Raw genomic sequence first — 23,268 nt, 5'->3', positions numbered from 1 at the left:
CACAATGTATGGCCCTCAGGGCACAATATATATAGGGGTGTGAGATAAAGTAAACACCACCATAAAGAGAAATAAGAAACTTTGTATATACAAGTCATTCACTTTCATTCAACGCGTACTTAGTTTGAAAAACTGTTGTGTTTGTGGGTTAACTATGTCAACAAAAGACGGGCAAATGCAACACATGAAAGTACGTACTGCTACGTAACTATATAATAAAGTCGACAAGTGTTAGCCTCTTCGCAGTACTTAATAGATCTGCTAGCATTCACAAGTGTATCAGAATACTCATGGCTAGTATCTGCTTGGTATTACTCACTATTGTCCTAGTTGGACAAATAGTCACGGACGGGCAAAGTAAGTGCTTCAGTAATAAAGTAATTTTATGCTCTATGATTGTGCAGTGTGTAATAATGGAGCTGTAAAGCTATCAGTAGCAGGATATTTCCTTCTGAAAGAAAAGTATGTACAGTACTGCCATGATGGAGAATGGCATTGGCTGTGTACTGGTGGTGGAAGCTGGATGAGAGTGGAGGCCAATGTTGTGTGCAGTTAACTGGGACTCAGCGACCAAGGTACGTTTGTTCTGTTTGTTGTACATGTCCTTGAATTAGTCCATCACCATCTTCAGGAGCTAACATAGGAGGTGGTACAATGCTAACAGCAGCTGATCAACCACTAGCCTACTTTATGTTTAGTGGCAGATGTACTGGAGAGGAAAGTAACATAGGAGAGTGCAATATTCATACCAGCACATGTAATAAGAGTGCAGGATGGGTAAGATATCAACCAGGTAAGAGCATTAACTTTTGCAAATCAAAGTTAATACTGCATGAGATAATTATACAGCCAACTGTAACGGTGGAGACATAAGACTGGTGGGTGGTTCCACTAACAGAGAGGGACGAGTGGACGTCTGTATGCAGGGATATTGGGCATCCATCAGTTACAATGAAGTGCTGGCAGGCACTGTATGCAAAATGTTAGGATAGTACTAACTCTTCTATTGACCCAAAAGCCAACTGTACAGTGACAGATGATGGTGCCACCCTGAAAACAAAACAAGACTGATTAAAACTAATTACACACACTAACAGATGGCCATGGGACTACTATCCAGTGAAAACTTGGATGGGCCAAGTCACTTCCAGCCCGAGCACTTGTACCCAGTTCCAATGAACTAGAAGAAACCAGACCAGCAATTTTAATTGTTTCGTATTATTGAGCAGTGTCTCAGAGTGGATTTGTACAATATTCACAGGCTCGACTAAACATTGTGATAGCACTATTTGCAGTGGCACCGGGAGCAGTTATTGGTGTTCTAGTGGTCCTACTCTAATTGGTTGTGCTATTGCTAGAAGGAGAAACACTAACGGCAGCTAATGTGTAAATCAGTTATTGCCCACCTATATTTTATGCTAACTATAATAGTGCATGCAGTTCCACAGGCAGAGGAATGAGTCGTACGTTCTTCGAGGCGTGATAGAACACTGCCTAGTATATACTGTCCAGCTAAAATGGAGAATAAGAAACCTTGTGTCTACAAGTCATTCACTTTCATTCAACGCCTACTCAGTTTAGAGAACTGTTGTGTTTGTGGGTTAACTATGACAACAAAAGACGGACAAATGCAACACATGAAAGTAATTATTACTACTAAATTAACAACTTGCAGCATTATATAGCTTGTGCACAGTACATGTAGACTATACTTAAAAATTACTGCTTACATTCACAAGAGTATAATTATAGCTTGAATATTAGTCATGGCGAATATTATCTCAGCACTACTAGGTCTAGTCACTATTGCTTTAGTTGGACAACTCTCTGCAATAGCACAAAGTGAGTACATGCACTATAATAGAGACTGATATACAGAAACATGGCATGCAGGCTGTAATAGTGGACATGTTCAACTGTCACATAACACAACGGACAATAGAAGCTACGTTCAGTACTGCATCGATAGTATTTGGAGGACTCTGTGTACTAGATCGTGGTCGCGTGTTGAAGCGAATGTTGTATGCAGACAGCTATAGGCTACAGTGACCAAGGTATGCTACAGAGCACACTATACGGTAATATAATTATTATTTCAGGAGCCATAAAAGGGATGATTGGCTTTGGTGACATTATGGGAAAGTTCTTCATGTTCAACCAATCTTGTGCTGGTGGGGAGAATACATTAGCAGAGTGTAAGCCAACAAATACATTGGAACACTGTCATTTGAGTGAAAAAAACAGACAAGGATGGGTAAAATACATTCCAGGTAACGTGATTTTTAGTCTAATCATAAACTAAGCTAACTGTGCTGATGGAGCCCTAAGACTAGTGGGTGGGTCCAACATAAAACAAGGACGAGTGGAGGTGTGTCAGAACAAGCGATGGGGTACAATATGCTACAACCAAGCACTAGCTGGACATGTTTGCTCTCAGCTAGGATTTCCAAGCCAAGGTAAGAAACTTATTCACAGCAAATTAAAACAATTTTTGTAGGAGCAGCAGCGAAGGAAATGAATACAACTGGCCCACAAATTAACTGTAACGTCGATACCAACAATAGGTTGAGCTGTGGGAACATCACTGACAGTGGGTTATGTGTTCGAGGTTTAGCCGTTGAGTGTCCATCGTTCAGTGATACAATAGCTACCAGTGCACTAGGATCAGTGATTGGACTTTTGGTGCTATACTGGAAGTAGGGACAGTTATTGCGTGGGTGGATTGTAGGAAAAGGCGCTTAATTCCAACAAAACAAAGCTAACTTTGCATCCTATAATTATATGCTATAACATGCAGAGTTTTAATACAAGTGAATGAGAGCTACACTGACACAGCTCCTATAGAACCGAGCTACAGTTCACTAGGTCCTAACTACAATACTGTGACTACAAGCGATGAAGGAATTGGTGACTATGATGTCATTGATCACAAAAAACAGAAACTGAAACCAGCCAACCCACCACCAGTGAAGGTTGAGGCCAGTAAGAGTGAAGTAGATGAGTTCTTCAATACAGAGGTTCATATGTACGTAGCTGTCAATAAGAAGAAAAGGAATAATGCTGGGGGAGAATGAGCCTTGCAACTACAGTTATATATAGCTATAGTGTGTAGAGACACACTTGCAGTCTGTCATCATAGTAGCTACATAGTTAATACATAATTATACCTTTGTGTATGCATCATAACACTGATTGTACAACAGTAATCACAATTCACAGTTGAATCATGAGGTGAAAACAATCAAAGAATTAATGAATACTGGGTCTTCTTGAAAGTTATCTCTAGGGCTATTGAGCAACTGTTAGAATTCTTAGAATATGTTTTTGTTTTCAGGGACTGAACACTAGTATCACTTGCTGTGTACAGAATAAGCTCCATTGGCTATGCAGTCACTGTACTCAAGAACTTATTGTAAAACGCTTTTTTTCAGTCAAAAAACTGTTGTACATAATCCAAAAGCTCGATTACATTTTGCTACCATTGTATAGGTACGGCTTGTATCCATGGTGATGTCCGTATATATATGCAGAGTGGACCAGAGGACTGGGTAACTGCCTGGAGTGTTTCAGGTCTGTGTTAATGGAGTGGAGAAGGGCATGCAGGAAATCAGGTGATCTACCAGGGCTACTAAATTATAACTGTGTATATGTGCGCTAATCTCATAGTACCTAGGAACTGAATTCCATTTAGACTGTACATTTTATATGTTGATTGAGAATCAGAACTAATAAGATTTATTTGGACACACATTACATCACTCAAACCACAACTCACATTAGTAGTTACCTCACATCATTGAGACTGTAATAAAGTATAATCAAAGGAGAGAATAGAAATTCTGAGTCACTAATATCTAACTAAAACACTGATTTTAATAAGAAAAAATAGACACACACGAATTGCAAGGTCTCTATAAGACAGTCACATGATGCAGTATAAAATATAGTACACAATATTCAGTTTTCTCAATGCTTGAGTGTGGAGTACTCCTCTTCACACAGCCACACCTTGCTGTCCGTTTTGCTTGACATTGGCACTTCATAGTTACTAGCCTCATTGTACACACCATCACAGCCCGCCCCCTCCACACCCTCACACCTTCCACTCTCCACCACATAGTAGTTCTGCTCCTCGTCTATAGGATTGAGCTGATTTGAGCGACGATTCGTGTTCTCATCGCGCTCAAGTATTGAGTAGGTGTGGTCTTGTTGATTGCCATTGGCAACTTGTTCATAAGTGGGTCCACTGGAGCTGTATGCATTGTGTGGTTCCATGCTTGTATCGTATACTGGGTTGTTCAGTTGTCGTTGAATTGTTGAGAACTCTTGTCTTTGAGAAGTATTGTACCTGCATTGAACAGCCACGTGTTCATATGATATTATCCTATGGATACTGAAGATTATCACGAGTCTGTGCCAGTAACTGCACGAGTGCCTGCAAGGCACGAGTGACAGTTACTAGGCACGGACGAGTGATAATCATCAGTATCCATGGGATAATGCATTTATTGCTTGGCAACCAAAATGCAGGTTGAATCTGCGCATGCGCAACATGCGGTTGCTTTATCAACCAGAAGAACGCGTAGCAACAAAATTGAGTTCTCCCAGTTGAAGACGAGTTTAAGAGAAAGAAAACAGCTAGAAAGACAAAGAAATAAGACTCTAGAACACCAAGAGAGCTTGCAGAAGGCTACTTAAAGATTTTGTAGAGAGCAGACAAGAAAAAAAGACAAGAAAAACGTTGACAACCAGCAACCCGTTTTGAAATGGATAGTTCTGAAGAATAAACAGCATGTGCTTGCTTTCTATCATGCTCCAGTGTAGCAGAAGAGGAAACATGCACCGCTATAACTGAAGAAAAGTGTGACAACCGTTTTTGAAGCCAAAACGACTTTATACAAGCCTGAACAGGCTTATATGGTAGTGCAGTACACTTCTACATGTGCAATACTCTGCTCAAAGCACCCACTTCCAACATTGATGCCTGTTTGATGCATTAGATATGAACACTGACAACCTCCTGACCCTCAGCTTCACTGTAAAAAGAGCACAGAAGTGATACAGAGCATCAGAAAACAGGAAAAGAGACTGATAAACATTGCAACATGATTATAAGTGTGTAAACTATGTTTTTCTTGTTCTCTCACTTGCTGAAAACGTTTTATTCCAAATAAGAATCACTTCCTAGTGTGCAATAACAAGTGTGCAATAATACTTCCGGGTGTGCGATATGGAAAAATATCTGCACACTTGGTGATGAGTCGCTTCCTGTGCAATTTGAATGTAAAACGCTGATGTCAGCACTTATTAAAAAGCAATAATACTTATTATTAGAACTGAAAGTGGACAATGTATACAATAATTATGCCTTAAAGAAAACATGCTAAATAGTGCTTTCAAATAAAATTATTCCTCTGGCACTTTTGTCAACAAACATTCATGAAACAACAATGCACTCAATGGAAACATAATTATGCTCAATGAACTCACTCAGCGTGCTGTTTCTGTGACCTGCGTTTCCACAACACACAGCAAGTTACAGTCAATCCAATAGCAAGTCCTAGGAGCACAACCACCAGAAGACCAATCACTCCTCCCAAGGAGGCAATAGGACAGCTTCCCAACATTTCGCTAGAGGGTTGTTCTACTTCGCTTGTGGCACTAGATGCAATGGTACCGTTTTGACTACTTCCTTGAGAAACGTTCTCAGTTGTCGGCACTGTTGACTGACTTTCCGAATGATCACTAACTTTCGTACTAGTTGACATTGTTTCACAGTTCGTAGTATCTTTTTGGTCCACTATAGCTATAGCTAGTCGGGTAACAAAATCTTGCTCTAGACACATCACTCCCAATTCCATGTCACAATCACTCGTAGCAGTACAGCTGACATTCTCGTTGTCGGATACTGTGCACTCCAGTTGTGAAGATGCTTGTGGGTCAAGCGTTGTCATCACAGCCACTGTAAAGTTGCATGCAGTAAACATGCAACACATGCAGCGCATGTGAATAATGATTGTAACTATTCTTACCATTAAAGAATCCTAGTTTGGAGCAAAGGAGACCTGCCATTGCTTCTGTCCACCCTACACTGCATACTCCTCCCCACCGATCATTGAGACAAGACTCCACTCTCGAGTTCACCAGACGCACTTCACCATTACTGCAGTTTGCTACACGGTGTAAATTGACAATTGGAACCTATTTTTTATGAGATTACCTAGTAAGCAGCTCACAGTGGCATCTCTCCTCAAACCACTGCAACCTCCACCTTGGTTACATGTACTAGGGTTATTCACGTAGCCACATTCAAGAAGTTGTGTTCGGTGCCAAGACAGTTCACATTTCTGAAGTATCCATTTTCATTAGGTGGAAGGCATTTATACGAATGTTTAGCACCTATATATAATAATAAAAATGCACAGTTTTCACTCAAGGATACATCAATTTAAGCACATACTATGGTTGCTGTATCCAAGCTGATTACAGACTACATTCACCTCTTCACTTGACCATCCATTGTGTCTACAGATACTTTTCCACACGTTTCTATAGCAAACTTGTACAGCACCACTACTATCAGTCAGTAGAGCATCACTACTTTCCAGTCGAATATCTCCATGAGAACAGCCTATAAATTATATAAATTTACAGACTGTCCAACAAGCACAGATCTATAAAGTGTGCTATTATAGGTATAGATATTAATCTACTTACTTTGAGTCCCCGAAAATATTGTCAGTGTTACCAGTACAATAAATAACAGATTGATGATCTCCATGTATTTTTGTAGCTTCTTGTTACTGACTCAAATAAATCTAAATGTAGTTAGACCTCTACTTAACTATTATTATTTTCTGGATTCACTTCCTGGATCATAAGGTTTCAGTATTTAAACTACTTCAGGAATACAATAAGATGCATACATTTTATGCAAGTAAACATGGCACGACAATAATTATTTTAGCTAGAGTAAGTCGCCGAACTCCGTCAGACATCAAAGTGCGTCAGGTAAAAGGGCGTGTAACGCACAAACAAAATAAGACTGATTCAACTAATTACACACACTAACAGATGGCCATGGGCCTATTATCCAGCGAAAACTTGGATAGGCCAAGTCGCTTCCAGTCCGAGCAGTGATAACTTGAAAAAACTACCGAATTTTTCGATTTTCGTCAGAACGTACCGATCCCCGTTTTTGCCAAACTACACAGCTAGAGCAAACTGACACAAGGTGAGTACAATCTAGATAGAGTGCAATACAGAGTGGAGCAATTCCCAGAATCAGGCGACCCTGCAAAGCGGAGTGTGAGGACACGGTCTCGCTGCAGGACATTGCTAATCATGTGGTAAACCACAAGTACTATAGTAATCACTAGTAGAACATTCTAGAACATTTTAGATCATGTGTTTTGTTAGTAGAACATTCTAGAAACAGGTGTTTAGTATTTAAGTGTTGAGTTTTGTATTCGTTGAGTATGGGGTGCCATTTGTGTCAAAATTAATACAAATTGCACGTATACATCATAAATGAATACATATATATAAAATGCAGGTGCCCCATATGTAAATGCAGCATATGCATGCATATAGCAAATGAAGTGGTTGCATATACAAATGCAGCACGTACATTTGTATATTTACCTGATATATATAAATGCAGCAGCGTCATAATTATAATAAATGCAGCAGTCCCATATAATAAATGCATGGATTAGATCTACTTCCTGGATCCTTCTAATTGTAGATGCAATCACAACCAACATTAATTTTGTTATTTCTATTCAAACAATCTGCATCATAAACACATACTACGTGCATGCAGAGTTGATGGGTATCTCAACTCAAAGAATGTATATATAACATCTATCTATATCTATGTCACAACTCGTAATAGTAAAACCATGCAGGGTGAAAGGAAACACTCTAAATTATACCTGTCCTATCTATTCCCTAAATACAGCCTCACTGTACAACTCACACTGCTAGTATCTATAAGCTGACTATACATTAGCCTTCTTCACCGGCCTTCACGGTGAAGTGCGGCCTGGGATCGAGGCTAGCTATATATTTGCCTGTTCATCATAGTTCCATGCTTGTATTGTATACTGGGTTGGAATCAACAGACTGGTCTGCAATGTCCACACAGTGGAGGGTACTATTAATTATTACACAGCTTCTTGTCAGAGCTGTTCCATGGCCAAAAGTAGTGACTGCTTCTGAATCTACAACATATTTATTAGACGCACATGGCAACCATCATTTTCCCTACCTTCAGTTGGGAAACCCAGTGTAGAGCAAACAAATTCTATCAGTTGGGAATTGTTTGTTTGCACAATTCCCCAGCGACCGCCCACACACACCTCCACTCGTCCCTCTCTTATGCTGGACCCACCCACCAGTCTTATCTCTCCATCAGCACAGTCGGCTGCAATTCATAACGGCATTTACTCAAACTGTTGTGAGCAAAATGTTTACCTGATAGACACATTATTTCAGGATGTCTTCTCCGGGCACCACTGCAGCCACCTCTACAAGTATTAAAATCTCTTGGAGTTATTCCACATTCTTCAAAAGTATTCTGAGTTCCACGACACTCACTAACATCAATACCGGTTGAGTCCAAGCATAATCGTCTCACACTTGCCCCTGTAGGACCCAAAGATTAAATGTTAGCAAAGCATACATTACTCTGAGAAATGTACCATTATTATTGTAGCCCAGCAGTCTGCAAGCAATATTAGCTTGATAAACACTCCATTAATTGGTAGTTTTTCTCACACACAGTTTTCCATACTTGACCAGAACAAACATTGACTCTACCATCATCTAGTCTCTGTACCTTTCCATCAATGCAGCCTGAGGGGGAGTAAACTTGTACCTAGTCTAATAGAAGTTATACACTTTTAAATTACCTTGAGCAATGAGGATTGAAATCAATAGTAGCAGAGTGTTCATATCTCACTAGATCTAGCTAGTCTTATTTGAGGCGCTTTCTAACTGCCTGTTATATATATTTCTGTAACTTCCTGTTGCGTTGCTTTTATAAAAAATAACGAATATTTACGGGGCCCACGAAAATAACCCGCTATGGAATATACAGGTCACAGCAACCACTTTAAAGCATTATAACATTATTATGCTACTGCATGCATGTATATAACCATTACAGGGACTAGAACCAAAATGATTTCTTAATAATTAGAATAATAGACACATAACAACTAAACCATCCAATACAACAGCAATCTATAATAATCAATGGGAAAGAATCAGTTCATTAAAAATACACGTGTACACACACCCACACACAAACACACACAAATTGCAAAGCCTCTAATCTATAACAATTATTACTGAATGGTGTATTCCTCTTCACACAGCCACACCTTGCTGTCCGTTTTGCTTGACATTGGCACTTCGTAGTTACTAGCTTCACTGTACACACCGTCACAGCCCGCCCCCTCCACACCCTCACACCTTCCACTCTCCACTACATGGTAGTTCTGTTTCTCGTCTATAGGATTGAGCTGATTTGAGCGACGATTCGTGTTCTGATTGCATTCAAGTATTGAGTAGGTGTGGTCTTGTTCGTTACCATTGGCAACTTGTTCGTAGGTAGGTCCACTGGAGCTGTATGCATTGTGTGGTTCCATGCTTGTATCATATACTGGGTTGTTCAGTTGCCGTTGAATTGTTGAGAGTGTGCTTGTTTCTGACGAGATACAGCTGCATGTACAACGTATATTAACTGTGTACAATAGACGTAGGACAAAAATGCTCTGTCTGAAATGACAAACACATAAGTAGAACATACATAATTATAGTAAAAGAGTATGAACTTACATTTGTTTATGTTTCTGTGATACGCGATTCCACATTGCTCCACAAACAATCAACAAGACCACCAGCAGAGCCACCAACAAACCAACTAATACCCCCAGTGCTGTAGTGCTTAACTCAGCACCACATGACGACTCTACACTTATTTTTTGGTTTAGAACTTCCTGCCTGACACAACGAATCCCTAGGTCCGTTGTACCATCATCACATGATTCATTGCAAGAGAGGTTGCCAGAATCGCCTATAGTGCAGTTGATGGTTGGTACTCTTCGAGGGTTGAATACAAGCACTTCAGCTCCTGCACAGAAGAGTAGAGATAGGTGAAACCAGCCAATTATCATGAACCTACCAATGCTAGCAAATCCAAACTTTTGGCACATCTGTCCAGCGTCTTGCTCAGTCCATCCGTTGCTGCAAATTGCCATCCAACGACTATCGTTACATATTTCAACTTTTCCCTCGTTGTCAGTAGCTCCACCCACAAATTGAATGTCACTGTCAGTACAATTAGCTGCGCACAACTATGATATATATTAAGTAATGTATAAAGAAATGCTTACCACTTAAACATTGAACTCTTGCGTGTTTATTAATTTTATTACAGCCAGCACGAGCTTCATAGTAGCACTCATCAATATTAGCGTCGGAGTCATCACAGTTGACAAACCTTAAAAACGTATAGGATGAATTCTCACTAATACTAACATCGCTGGTCGTAGCACCTATATAAGCAACAATTTACAGTGACTATATCACTCTTAAGAAAAGCTATTATAGTAACACCTTGATTTCTGTATCCAAGTTGAGAGCAGACAATGTTGGCCTCAACATTACCCCATGTATCAGACACACAGATCCTTCTCCATTCTCCCTTATAACAGAACTCAACAATTTTGTTAACGTTTACCAATTGAACATCTCCATGAAAGCAAGCTGTATAAACATTAGACACATGCTATAGTTACATGCAGTATCCAAATACTACTAGTACCTTGTGTTAACACTTGTGTTCCTAAAAACAGAAGAGATACTGTGATGAGTTGAATCATCATTTTGTAATCCTGTCAGGTTGAATCTCTAAGTTGCTTATATTTATAGATTTCAAAGTCACAATTCCGTGATTTTTATACAACAATTCATGATGATCTATTTAGAAATCTATTAGACACGAGAAATATTGTACTGTCTGACATGTATGTATTGTTATTATAAACTGATAAACTGAAAGTATAAAAATACTCATAATTAATCAACAAACATTTACAACGGTAACATACGCTCAGTGGACTCACTCAGCTTGCTGTTTCTGTGACCTGTGTTTCCACAACAACACGAATGATTAGTACCTAGTATACATAATTATACAGTTTTCACTCAAAGGTACAGAACTTTAAACACATGCTATGGTTGCTGTTATATCCAAGCTGAGCACTGACTACATTCGCCTCTTCACTTGACCATCTATTATTTCTACAGATATTTTTCCACACTCTGTCATGGCAAACTTGTACAGCACCACTACTATTCAGTAGACCATCACCACTTTCCAGTCGAATATCTCCATGATGAGAACAGCCTATAATTATACACATAATTATTATTTTTACTGTTCAACAAGCACTAGGTAGATCTATAGATAAAAAAAATATTGAGCGTTACCAATAAATGACAATTTGATGATCTCCATGTCTTTCTGCAGCTTCTTGTTATACTAAACAGCAACTAGACATGGATTATTATAATATTATATATATCTACCTGCATTTGTAACAAATGCTCATAATTAGAACTGAAAGTGGATAAAAGCCAGAAAGAAAATAAGCCAAACAGTGCCTTTAAATCAGCTGGCTGTTTTGTCAACAATATAAAACACACTCAATGAAAACATAGATCTATACGTTCCACATGGAGACTCATTCAGCTCACTGTTTCTGTGACCTTCGTTTCTCCAACACACAATCCAACAGCAAATCTATGAACAACCACCAGAAGACCAATCACTCTTCCCAAGGCAGCAATAGGACAGCTTCACCATTAATTTTCATTGTATAATCGTGGACTTGTTTTGCTGGTGGTTCACTGTAAGTGATTGGTTGATTTGTTCCGCTGGTCATGGTTTGCTGGCTGCATGTTAGTGGTTGGCTGACTCGCTGATAGTAGTTGGTTCAGGACACGTCTGAATAAAGGGTTTGATCGATTGTCCTATAAATAACTGAACCGATACCATCTTGGTATGTCTTCGCTCTCAACAGACCGGTCTGCAATGTCTATGCAGTGGCCTGAGGAGCTAATTCTATTGGGGCTGTTCCATGGCCAAAAGTAATAACTGCTTCTGACCTTATAATCATTAGACACACACGGCAACTATTAGCTGCATGATTTGAGTGTTCACTGTCCTTATACCTTCAGTTAGGAAATCCAGCGTAGAGTAAATAATTATATTCTACCAGTTATGAATTAACATAGTACTCCAGCGACCATCCACACTCAAAAAAGTTCGTTCCCATATGTAATTTTCAGCGGTTGAGTCCAAGCATGGTCGTCTTACGGTTGACCCTGTGAAATAGATCTACGTATATGTGTCTAGCAGAGCATAATTATAGAAGCTATTTACTCATTATCCCATTATTCCCGTGCCGTGGATCGACAGGTTAAACAGGAGTGAACTGCACAATCAAGCTAGATAAGTAAGCATGCATGTGACCAAAAACAATCCATATTATTATAAATATAAAGATAACCATAATGTAAAGTTGAACACATAAAATACATGCGGAGAAGTCAGGATACCACAGTATGATCTTGCTCATTGCCATTGGCAACTTGTTCATAAATGGGTCCACTGGAGCTGTAGGCATTGTTTGATTCCATTTTCACATTGTCCACTGGGTTGTTTAGAATTGTCGAGAGCTCTTGCACTTGAGAACTGTTGCTGCATTGCATGCATGGACAAAAGCCAGAAAGCCAAATTAATAGTGCCTTTAATAATAATTATTATCAACAATCAACAAGCAATTGTGAAACAACAACACACTCAATGAAAATATATGCTCAATGAACTCACTCAGCTTGCTGTTTCTGTGACCTGCGTTTCCCCAACACACAGCAAGTTACAGTCAATCCAATAGCAAGTCCCACGAGTGCAACCACCAGAAGACCAATCACTCCTCCCAAGGCAGCAATAGGACATGTACAGTTATTGTTTTCCACCATTTTGCTAGAGGGTTGTTCTACTTTGCTTGTGGCACTAGATGCAATGGAACAGTTTTGATTATTTCCCTGAGAAACGTTCTCAGTTGTTGGCACTGTTGACTGATCATCACTAACTTCCGTGCTAGTTGACATTGTTTCACAGTTCGTAGTACATTCTTGGTTCACTAGTCGGGTAACAAAATCTTGCTCTAGACACATCACTCCCAATTCCATGTCACAATCACTGGTAGCAGTACAGCTGACATTCCCGTTGTCGGATATTGTGCACTCGAGTTGTGAAGAAGCTTGTGGGTTAAGGATTGTCATCACAGCCACTGTAAAGTTGCATTAAGTTCAACACAAATCAGGTATGATCTCAAACTATTCTTACCATTAGAGAATCCTAGTTTGTAGCAAAGGAGACCCGCCATTGCTTCTGACCACCCTACACTGCATACTCCTCCCCACCGACTATTGAGACAACACTCCATGCACTCTCGAGTTCACCAGACGCACTTCACCATTACTGCAGTTTGCTACATGAAGTGAAAACTTACATGAGAGTTATATATAGTGTATAATTAGCATTGTACCTGGTGAGCATATTACAGTGGCAGACCTCTTATCTTCGTTTTTGCAATTGTCATCTTGATTACATTCAGAATTAAGTGTGAAGCCACACTCGAATAATTTGTTTTCGCTACCACGACAATTAATATTTCTGAGGTATCCATTGGTATCAGCCAAGCGGCACTCATGCGAAGCACTAGCACCTATATACAATTTGCAGAGTTTCACTCAAAGTTATAACTCTATATTAAAGCACGTACCTTGGTTGCTGTATCCAAGCTGGCTACAGACTACATTTGCCTCTTCACTTGACCATGCACCATTTCTACAGATACTTTTCCACACGTTGCTATAGCAAACTTGTATAGCACCACTGTTCTCCAGTTAAATATCTCCATGAGAACAGCCTATAGATCCATTGTGAGTGCATGCACAATTGACACTGACTTGACTCATCGGGTATAATTATGTTACTTACTTTGAGTTCTTGGAAATACTGTTAGCACTACCAGCAGAATGAAGGCCTGTTTGATGAATTCCATGTCTTTTTGCAGCTTCATGTTACTGAACAACAGAAAACAGTTCCTGAGTATGGATTACTTCCTGGATCTTTGGATTTCTTTACTCAACTATGCAATCTATTTAATTATGTATGCAAACATTATTGTGTTATTTCTATTATCCAATCCAAGTGCAACACATAAACACACTTTGAGCTCGTACATAATTTATAGTAAACAAACATGCAGAGTTGATGGGTATATCTCAACCACATCATAACACTGATTGTACAACAGTAATCGCAATGCACACAGTTGAATCATGAGGTAAAAATAATCGAATACTGGGTCTTCTTGAAAGTTATCTCTAGGGCTATTGAGCATGCAACTGTTAGAATTACTAAAACATGTTATTGTGTTTTCAGGGACTGACACTAAACAAACGTATCACTTGCTGTGTACAGAATAAGTTCCATTGGCTATGCATGCAGTCACTGTACTCAAGAACTTATTGTAAAATGCTTTCTATCAGTCAAAAAAGATAAAATTACAACTCAGTGCTGACGGGTACCGTAGGCCCCACCAGCAGTCGTACATCGAAATAGAATCCTAAAGTTCGATTATTGTATAGGTAAAGCTTGGAGAATCAGAACCATAATTATTTAGACACACATTACATCACTGGAATCATAACTCACATTAGTAGCTACCTCACATCATTGAGACTGTGATAAAGTATTCAAAGGAGAGAAGAGAGTTCTGAGTCACTATACTTAACTAACTTAACTAAAAATTATAAATACACAAATAGACACACAAGAATTGCAAGGTCTCTATAAGACCGAAGGTCTAACTACATTTAGCGCAAGTAGGTAGGCAAGGTCGCTTCATTTGTGGGTGAAATATTCGTGGTCAGACCTTCAACAACGAAAACCACGAATATTACCCTCTATACGGTAACTTTAGCTTCTGTATCTGCCCAGATTCTGCATAACAAATGATGTCATTGCGAATAAGCTGCACCCTGGCGAAATGACTGACTGAATAAGAAACACAGACACATGAACAGAAAAAACAAGTTGAACAGGAGTTAACTGCAGCTAGATAAGTAAGCATGAGACCAAACACACAATCTATGAAGAAAATTCTACATAATTATTATAAGGATACCAATGAATAGAGGAATACATAAATACATGTGAAGAAGTCAGGATACCGCAGTGTGGTCTTGCTCATTGCCATTGACAATTTGTTCGTATAAGGGTCCACTGGAGCTGTAGGCATTATTTGGTTCCATGCTTACATTGTCCACTGGGTTGTTCAGTTGTTGTTGAATTGTTGAGAGCTCTTGCACTTGAGAAGTATTGTACCTGTACATGTAACTTGAGTTCCTTTTCCTTGTGACAGTACAAGCCACCCACACAATAACTGTCCCTACTTCTAGTAGTACAAGAAGTCCAATCACTGCTCCTAGTGGATTACTTTGAGTGTCAGTGCACGCTGGTGTTGTGATACTGGGTGGGCTACTGCTAGGGATAGCTGGATTGCAGTTGCAGTCTAGTGTATTGTTAGGTGGACTAGGGCAGTCTAGTGTATTGTTAGGTGGACTAGGGCAGTCTAGTGTATTGTTAGGTGGACTAGGGCATGTTCCGTTGATTGCTAGAGTAGGTACAGCAGAGTTGTGAGTTTGGCATTTGATGACTAAGCTTGCCATATCACATATGTGCGACTGTATAGTGTCTACACAGTTCAGGGTGGTGCCATCATCTGTCACTGTACAGTTGACTTTTGGGTCAATAGAGGAGGTAGTACTCTTCGCCATTGCCCCTGTATAAACATTCGTAGATTTCTTAAATAATCTTGTGCATCATTACCCTGCATTGGAAATCCTAACATATTGCAAACGGTGTCTGCCAGCACTTTATTGTAACAGATGGATGCCCAATGTCCCTGTGTACAGAAGTCGACTCGTCCCTCTCTGATAGTGGAACCACCCACCAGTCTCACTGTTCCATCAGTGCAACTAGCTGTATAGTATTATGCCATGCCATAATAGTATCGAAATGATTGCCAGTCGCCCTTACCTGATTGACATACAACCCATCCTATATTATCATTTGCACATGTAGGTGAATATATACTCTCCCTGCATTCCCGTATGTTACTTTCTCCTCCATCACAAGATGACTCAGCAAACATAAAATATAGTCCATTTACTGTGAGTGTACTATTATTCTTAATTGCTCCTAATCATGATGAAATCATATAATTAACGGCATGAGTATAGGAACTATAACATACCTTGGCCGCTGAGTCCCAGTTGTCTACACACAACATTGGCCTCCACTCTTGTCCAGCTTCCACCACCAGCACACAGCCAATGCCACTCTTCATCATGGCAGTACTGGACATATCTTCTAGCCAAATTATCATTACGTTCAGATAGCTTTACAGTTCCATTATTACACACTGCAATCATATCATATAGTCATAATGATGAATGATTTATTGCACAGAAAAACTTACCTTGCCCGTCCGCGAATATTTGTCCAACTAGGACAATAGTGAGTAATACCAAGCAGATACTAGCCATGACTATTCTGATACACTTGTGAATGCAAGCAGATCTAATCGTTTGTTAAGTACTGTGTACTATAGCAAATGTATGCATGGGTGGTAGTTTTATGTGTTACGATTTCCCAAACATAACAGCATTGAAACAGCGAAAGCCTTGTAGACACAAGGTTTCTTTTTTTCCTTTTATGGTAATGGTTGTGTTACTTTGTGTGATGTGTGTGTATACCGTGTGTTGACTGACTATAACTAATAGCTGAACAGTGTTAGTGTATACACTTCTCAAAGTACGCTGGATATCACTAGTCATCATGCATTAATAGCCATAGAGTGAAGAACAACAGTTGTTGTAATTTCAAACAGACAAACAAGTATTTTTTAGCTAGATAAATCTGTGAATACAGTAACTTTAAGAATGTGTACACACAATCCAGTCTGGTTGTTTAGTTTGTATGTTTAGGCATTATTTTGCGTAGTTCCTTAAAGGGACATTTTTTATTGTTTGATTTAATAGTAAATTGAACTAATTAATGTTATCGTGCATTTACATGCAATCAGTTTTATATAATAATTAATCATACACAAATGTTTTAGTTTCGTATACAAGTTGCTTGTATTATGCGTCTCTGCAACTATAGTCATGACTGTTAACTCCTTTTCTTCTTTAAGTACTGGCTTCCACCATCACTGGTGGTGGGTTGGATATCTGGAGTGCTCTCCGCTTGGGCTTGAAATTATCAATGACATCATAGTCACCAACTGCTTTATTGCTTGTGGTTACAGTATCGTAGTTAGGATCTTGTGAGCTGACGTTCGGTTGTTTTAGGAATGTCCCATTGTAACTCTCATTCACTTTTGTTAGAATTTTGTTACTAAGGGAAAAAATTATAGCACCTCCATGCATGTAATTGAATACCTTTGTTTTGGTGGACTTGAGTGCCTTTTCTTTGTGACAGTGCAAGCCACCCACACAATAACTGTCCCTACTTCTAGTAGTACGAGAAGTCCAATGACTACTCCTAGTGGATTACTGTGAGTGTCAGTGCACACTGGTGTTGTGGTACTGGGTGGGACTGCTAGGGATAGCTGGATTGCAGTTGCAGTCTGGTGTATTGTTAGGTGGACTAGGGCATGTTCCAATGATTGCTAGAGTATTGTTCAGAAATTGTTCAAAACACTCTACATGTAGTACACACACCACACACAATGTATAGCCCTCAGTACACAATATATATTGGGGTATGAGATAAAGTAAACACCACCATAAAGAGAAATAAGAAACCTTGTATCTACAAGTCATTCACTTTCATTCAACGCCTACTCAGTTCAAAAAACTGTTGTGTTTGTGGGTTAACTATGACAACAAAAGACGGGCAAATGCAACACATGAAAGTATTACTACGTAAGTATATAATAAAGTCGACAAGTGTTAGCCTCTTCACAGTACTTATTAAATAGATCTGCTAGCATCACAGCATTCACAAGTGTATCAGAATAGTCATGGCTAGTATCTGCTTGGTATTACTCACTATTGTCCTAGTTGGACAAATAGTCACGGACGGGCAAAGTAAGTGCTTCAGTAATAAAGTATTTTATGCTCTATTGTGCAGTGTGTAATAATGGAGCTGTAAAGCTATCTGAAGGAAATTTCCTTTCGAATGAAAAGTATGTCCAGTACTGCCATGATGGAGAATGGCATTGGCTGTGTACTGGTGGTGAAAGCTGGACGAGAGTGGAGGCCAATGTTGTGTGTAGACAACTGGGACTCAGCGACCAAGGTACGTTTGTTCTGTTTGTTGTACATGTCCTTGAATTAGTCCATCACCATCTTCAGGAGCTAACATAGGAGGTGCCATGGTATAACGCTAACAGCAGCTGATCAATCACTAGCCTACTTTATGTTTGGTGGCAGATGTACTGGAGAGGAAAGTAACATAGGAGAGTGCAATAATTCATACCAGTACATGTAGTAAGAGTGCAGGATGGGTAAGATGTCAACCAGGTAAGAGCATTTATTTAACTTTTGCAAATCAAAGTTAATACTGCATGAGGTAATTATACAGCCAACTGTAACGGTGGAGACATAAGACTGGTGGGTGGTATCACTAATAGAGAGGGACGAGTGGACGTCTGTATGCAGGGATATTGGGCATCCATCTGTTACAATGAAGTGCTGACAGGCACTGTATGCAAAATGTTAGGATTTCCAATCGAAGGTTAATAATGCACAAGATTATTTACGTTAAATCTATGTATGTTACAGGAGCAATGGCAAATAGTACTAACTCTTCTATTGATCCAAAAGTCGACTGTACAGTGACAGATGATGGCACCACCCTGAACTGTGGAGACACTATACAGCCGCACATATGTGATATGGCAAGCTTAGTCATCACATGCCAAACTCACAACTATGCTTTACGGAATAAAACCACTGGAAGTAATTCAACCAGTGCACTAGGAGCAGTGATTGGGACTCTTGTATTACTGGAAATAGGGACAGTTATTGCGTGGGTGGCTTGTACTGTCACAAGGAAAAGGCACTCAAGTCCACCAAAACAAAGGTATAATTTGCTAACTTTGTTCTATAATTAATAATTATGCCATAACATGTACAGCTCTATTAAAAGTAAATGAGAGCTACACTGACACAGCTCTAATAGAACCAAGCTACAGTTCACTAGGTCCTAACTACAATACTGTGACCACAAGCGATGAAGGAATTGGTGACTATGATGTCATTGATCATAACAAACAGAAACCGAAACCATCCAACCCACCACCAGTGAAGGTTGAGGCCAGTAAAAGTGAGGATGAGTTCTACAATACAGAGGAGCATATGTACGCAGCTGTCAATAAGGAGAAAAAGACTAATGCTGAAGGAGAATAAACCACAATCCACAAAAGTTGTTGAAGTTATTCCACATTGTTCAAATCCAAATTGTTCAAATTTTTCGTTGAACTCAGAACTGCAATGTAATTCTCAGTGGTTGAGTCCAAGCATGGCCGCATCTTACTGTACGTTGCCCCTGTGAAGTATGTATCTAGCAGAGCATATAGAAGTTATTACTCATGATATAATATCATTATCTTCGTGGGCGAGCAGTCTGCATGCGACATTAGCCTCATGGATACTCCATCTCAGTCTGTAGTTTTTTTAGCATACAGTTTTCTATTGGACAGCCACTCAGCTAACGTGAATTTTACCATTTAGACTTAATATCCTGTTCTTTTAGAGTATTTCAAGCAAGTAAAAAAAAGTGAGAATCAGTGAGAAAAAGGAATATAACTTTAGCTACTATTGTTCGCTGTCTCTGCCCAGATGTGCAGATAAGCTGCACCCTGGCGAAATGACTGACTGAATAAGAAACACAGACACGTGGACAGTTAAACAGGAGTGAACTGCATAATCAAGCTAGATATCAGTAAGCATGAGGCCAAAAACAATCCAGAACATTCTCTGGATTATACATAACTATAATTTATAAGGATTACCATAATATGACAAGTTGAACACATAAAATATGTGTGAAGTCAGGATACCACAGTGTGATCTTGTTCATTACCATTGGCAACTTGTTCGTAAATGGGTCCACTGGAGCTGTATGCATTATTTGGTTCCATGCTCACATTGTTCACTGGGTTATTCAGTGGTTGAATTGTTGAGAGTTCTTGCACTTGAGAATACCTGCATTTGTACATTGGACAAAAGCCAGAAAGTCAACTGGCTGTTTTGCCAAAAGCATATGAAACTGCAACACACTCAATGAAAACATACGCTCAGTGAACTCACTCAGCTTGCTGTTTCTGTGACCTGCGTTTCCACAACACACAACAAGTTACAGTCAATCCAATAGCAAGTCCTAGGAGTGCAACCACCAGAAGTCCAATCACTCCTCCCAAGACGACAGTAGGACAGCTTCCGACCATTTCATTATTAGCTAATGTAATGAATTGGTCTACTTCACTGCTGGTGGTGGCTGGCTGATTTGTTCCGCTGGTCATGGTTTGTTCAAGACACGTCTGAAGGGTTTGATTGATTGTCCTATTAATAACTGAACTGATAACATCTTGGTGTGTCTTGCACACAACACCAAGATCCATGGAATTATCAACAGACTGGTCTGCAATGTCCACACAGTGAATGATGCTGTTTATTATTACACAGCTTCTTATTGGAGCTGTTCCATTGCCAAAAGTAGTGACTGATTTTGAACCTACAAAATAGTATGCACTCACGGCAACTATATTAAGTTCACTGTTCCTACCTTCAGTTGGGAAACCCAGTGTAGAGCAAACAAATTCAACCAGTTGGGAATTATTGTTTTGAACAGTTCCCCAGCGACCGCCCACACACACCTCCACTCGTCCCTCTCTCACGCTGGACCCACCCACCAGTCTTATCTCTCCATTAGCACAGTCGGCTGTAATACATAAATTATTATACTCAAACTCTTGTGAGCAAAATATTTACCTCGTAGACACACTACTCCAGGATGTCTTTTGCCACCACTGCAATCTAAACAATCACCAAATCTCTTTGGTTGATTCCACATTCTTCAAAAGTATTCTCTGTTCCACTACACTCACTAACATCAATGTAATTCAGACGAGTTGAGGGAAAGCATGATTGTCTCACACTTCCCCCTGTGGGACCCAAAGACTAGCAAAGCATACAGTCATTATACTGAAGAATGTACCATTATTATTGTAGCCCAGCAGTCTGCAAGCAATATTAGCTTGATAAACACTCCATTGGTAGTTTTTCTCACATACAGTTTTCCATTTTTGATCAGAGCAAACATTGACTCTACCATCATCTAGTCTCTGTACCTTTCCATCAATGCAGCCTGAGGGAGTAAACTCGTAACTAACAGTCTAACAAGTAATACAAGAAATTTACCTTGAACAGCTTTAAAAGCAACAAAGAGGATTGCAATCAATAGCAGAGTGTTCATATCTCACTAGTTAGTCTTATTTGAGGCGCTTTCTAACTGCCTGTCATTTCTGTAGCTTCCTTTTAAGGTAAGTTGCGTCGTTCGCTTTTCAAGTTGACAAAAATATCAGGTGTTGCATGACACAATGGACAACATTGAAACTCAGTTCCTGAATGTTGTTGACAGCATGTAATTTTTTGTTGTACATTTCTATTGAAATTCGACCAAGTGCAGCAATAACATGCATCATAATTATACACGTATTAATAGCTGTTAGCCATGAATATAATGCTCATGATTATCAATGTCCAATTATTATAATAATTATGTGCATCAGAAAGAGGCCTAATTTGACGCAGCATCTTATTATAACAACATCACAATACTATATTATTATTTGTATTCTATGTACGTAGCAACGTACATACGTATGGATATGGTTTGGTTTTTATCATCACACTCATAGGCCCCTAGCACATGCCGGGAAGAAACCATTAGATGGATCGCTGACCATCACCAAATCAACCATGCAAGTACTTACCCAATTGTTTCAAATGTCCTATCTACTCGAGTGACCTCGACTACAGGCTCGAGTACATGTCCGATTACAGAACTGACTAACCATGACAGCGCCATTACAGTGGCATTGGGAGCAGTTATTGGTGTTCTAGTGGTCCTACAAATAATCACTCTAATTAGTTGTGGTGTTGTTGCTAGGAGGAAAAACACTAACTCCATGCAACTATCAAGTGTGTGTAACTCAGTTATCTCCCAACAATAATATTATTAGTTTATTGTTTATTGTATGCTAACTATATGCATGCAGTTCCACAGGCACGAATGAGAAGAATGAAACATACGTTCCTCAAATACCCAGGATGCTTGATGGAACACTGCTAATAACTATGCAAATGTTATTATCGCAAATGATGCGGCAATTGACAACTATGATATCATTACTACATACAGCCAAGCACCCACAAACACAGCCAAAGCTTATCTGTCTCCACCAGTGAGGGAAAAAGCCAGTAAGAGAGAAGAGAAATTCTTTATTGCCGAGGATCACACCTACACAGTGGTGGATAAATCAAAGAAAATAAAGGTAAGGAAGTCTCAGAACAATGAAGGCACTAGAAGTGATACTGAAACAGAAACCAATCACGATGAGCTATTGGTTGAACAACGTACAGCTGCTGTATCAAGCAGCAACGAGGCTCTGATCTCAAACATTGAACCAGACACAAATGGACCAAATCTTACCGGCTGAGATTGAGTAACAATTTAACATCCTCATTTTGGGAACTATATACTAACATTGTTCAGAACCCTCTGCTATTAGCGAGAGTCAACACACAGTACAATACACATGTGTGTATATACACACGCACACTTTGTTATCAGAGTTATGCCCTCAGGGCACCAGAGAGGATAACTTAAAGTAAACATGCAGGCCAACATACAGGGGAATAAGAAACCTTTTGTCGACAAGACTATCATGCTTTGAGTGGACTAAAACATGAAAACAGTACTATATCATGCATACATTAACCTGTGCACAGTACTTATTTTTACAAATAATGTATCGAGAATAATAGTCACGGTTAGCTAGTAACTGTTTGGTGTTGCTCACTATATAGTTAAAGTACAGGTAC

General features: G+C 39.4%; 3 protein-coding genes and 2 long non-coding RNA genes across 13 annotated transcripts in view; 2 read left to right on the top strand and 3 right to left on the bottom strand.

The window, feature by feature from the left end:
- The window catches only part of LOC135344131 (scavenger receptor cysteine-rich domain superfamily protein-like), a gene marked incomplete in the record, with an annotated part of 804,697 nt that overhangs the window by 23,930 nt on the left and 757,499 nt on the right, over positions 1–23,268 (bottom strand).
- Positions 197–7,978, top strand: LOC135344251 (uncharacterized). Of its 3 annotated transcripts, none has more exons than XR_010397392.1 (6): positions 197–357; positions 405–575; positions 632–1,842; positions 1,894–2,054; positions 2,100–3,611; positions 7,964–7,978. It is a non-coding gene; the product is annotated as an uncharacterized LOC135344251 (long non-coding RNA). The 3 variants fall into 3 exon arrangements; XR_010397391.1 differs by lacking the exon at positions 7,964–7,978 and having other exon boundaries at positions 198–357; positions 2,100–2,456; positions 2,498–3,671; XR_010397390.1 differs by lacking the exon at positions 7,964–7,978 and having other exon boundaries at positions 199–357; positions 2,100–3,671.
- Positions 8,277–10,978, bottom strand: LOC135344169 (neurotrypsin-like). Of its 2 annotated transcripts, XM_064541312.1 has the most exons (9): positions 10,835–10,978; positions 10,627–10,776; positions 10,404–10,565; positions 10,193–10,354; positions 9,847–10,141; positions 9,390–9,729; positions 8,706–8,859; positions 8,479–8,649; positions 8,277–8,428 (listed from the first exon to the last, which is right to left on the bottom strand). In XM_064541312.1, exons 1-7 carry the CDS (start codon positions 10,893–10,895, stop codon positions 8,830–8,832), a joined length of 1,200 nt encoding a protein of 399 aa, XP_064397382.1. In that variant the 5' UTR covers positions 10,896–10,978; the 3' UTR covers positions 8,277–8,428; positions 8,479–8,649; positions 8,706–8,829. The 2 variants fall into 2 exon arrangements, with proteins under 2 accessions (XP_064397382.1, XP_064397381.1); XM_064541311.1 differs by lacking the exons at positions 8,277–8,428; positions 8,479–8,649; positions 8,706–8,859 and having other exon boundaries at positions 9,066–9,729.
- Positions 15,129–21,920, bottom strand: LOC135344175 (egg peptide speract receptor-like). 5 transcript variants are annotated; one of them, XM_064541324.1, is made up of 6 exons: positions 21,583–21,920; positions 21,380–21,529; positions 21,154–21,326; positions 20,948–21,103; positions 20,473–20,896; positions 15,129–15,475 (listed from the first exon to the last, which is right to left on the bottom strand). In XM_064541324.1, exons 3-6 carry the CDS (start codon positions 21,233–21,235, stop codon positions 15,313–15,315), a joined length of 825 nt encoding a protein of 274 aa, XP_064397394.1. In that variant the 5' UTR covers positions 21,236–21,326; positions 21,380–21,529; positions 21,583–21,920; the 3' UTR covers positions 15,129–15,312. The 5 variants fall into 5 exon arrangements, with proteins under 5 accessions (XP_064397394.1, XP_064397392.1, XP_064397393.1 ...); XM_064541322.1 differs by lacking the exons at positions 20,473–20,896; positions 20,948–21,103; positions 21,154–21,326; positions 21,380–21,529; positions 21,583–21,920 and adding exons at positions 15,738–15,932; positions 15,980–16,132; positions 16,190–16,351; positions 16,407–16,574; positions 16,632–16,792 and having other exon boundaries at positions 15,129–15,707; XM_064541323.1 differs by having other exon boundaries at positions 21,154–21,529; positions 21,583–21,918.
- Positions 18,317–19,623, top strand: LOC135344246 (uncharacterized). 2 transcript variants are annotated; one of them, XR_010397373.1, is made up of 5 exons: positions 18,317–18,457; positions 18,514–18,681; positions 18,743–18,895; positions 18,943–19,243; positions 19,298–19,618. It is a non-coding gene; the product is annotated as an uncharacterized LOC135344246 (long non-coding RNA). The 2 variants fall into 2 exon arrangements; XR_010397372.1 differs by having other exon boundaries at positions 18,514–18,895; positions 19,298–19,623.

Source organism: Halichondria panicea, chromosome 11, assembly GCF_963675165.1.
Source record: "Halichondria panicea chromosome 11, odHalPani1.1, whole genome shotgun sequence".
Taxonomy (NCBI): domain Eukaryota; kingdom Metazoa; phylum Porifera; class Demospongiae; order Suberitida; family Halichondriidae; genus Halichondria; species Halichondria panicea.
Note: the sequence above shows the minus strand (reverse complement) of the source record. Positions and strands in the feature narration are given on the sequence as shown.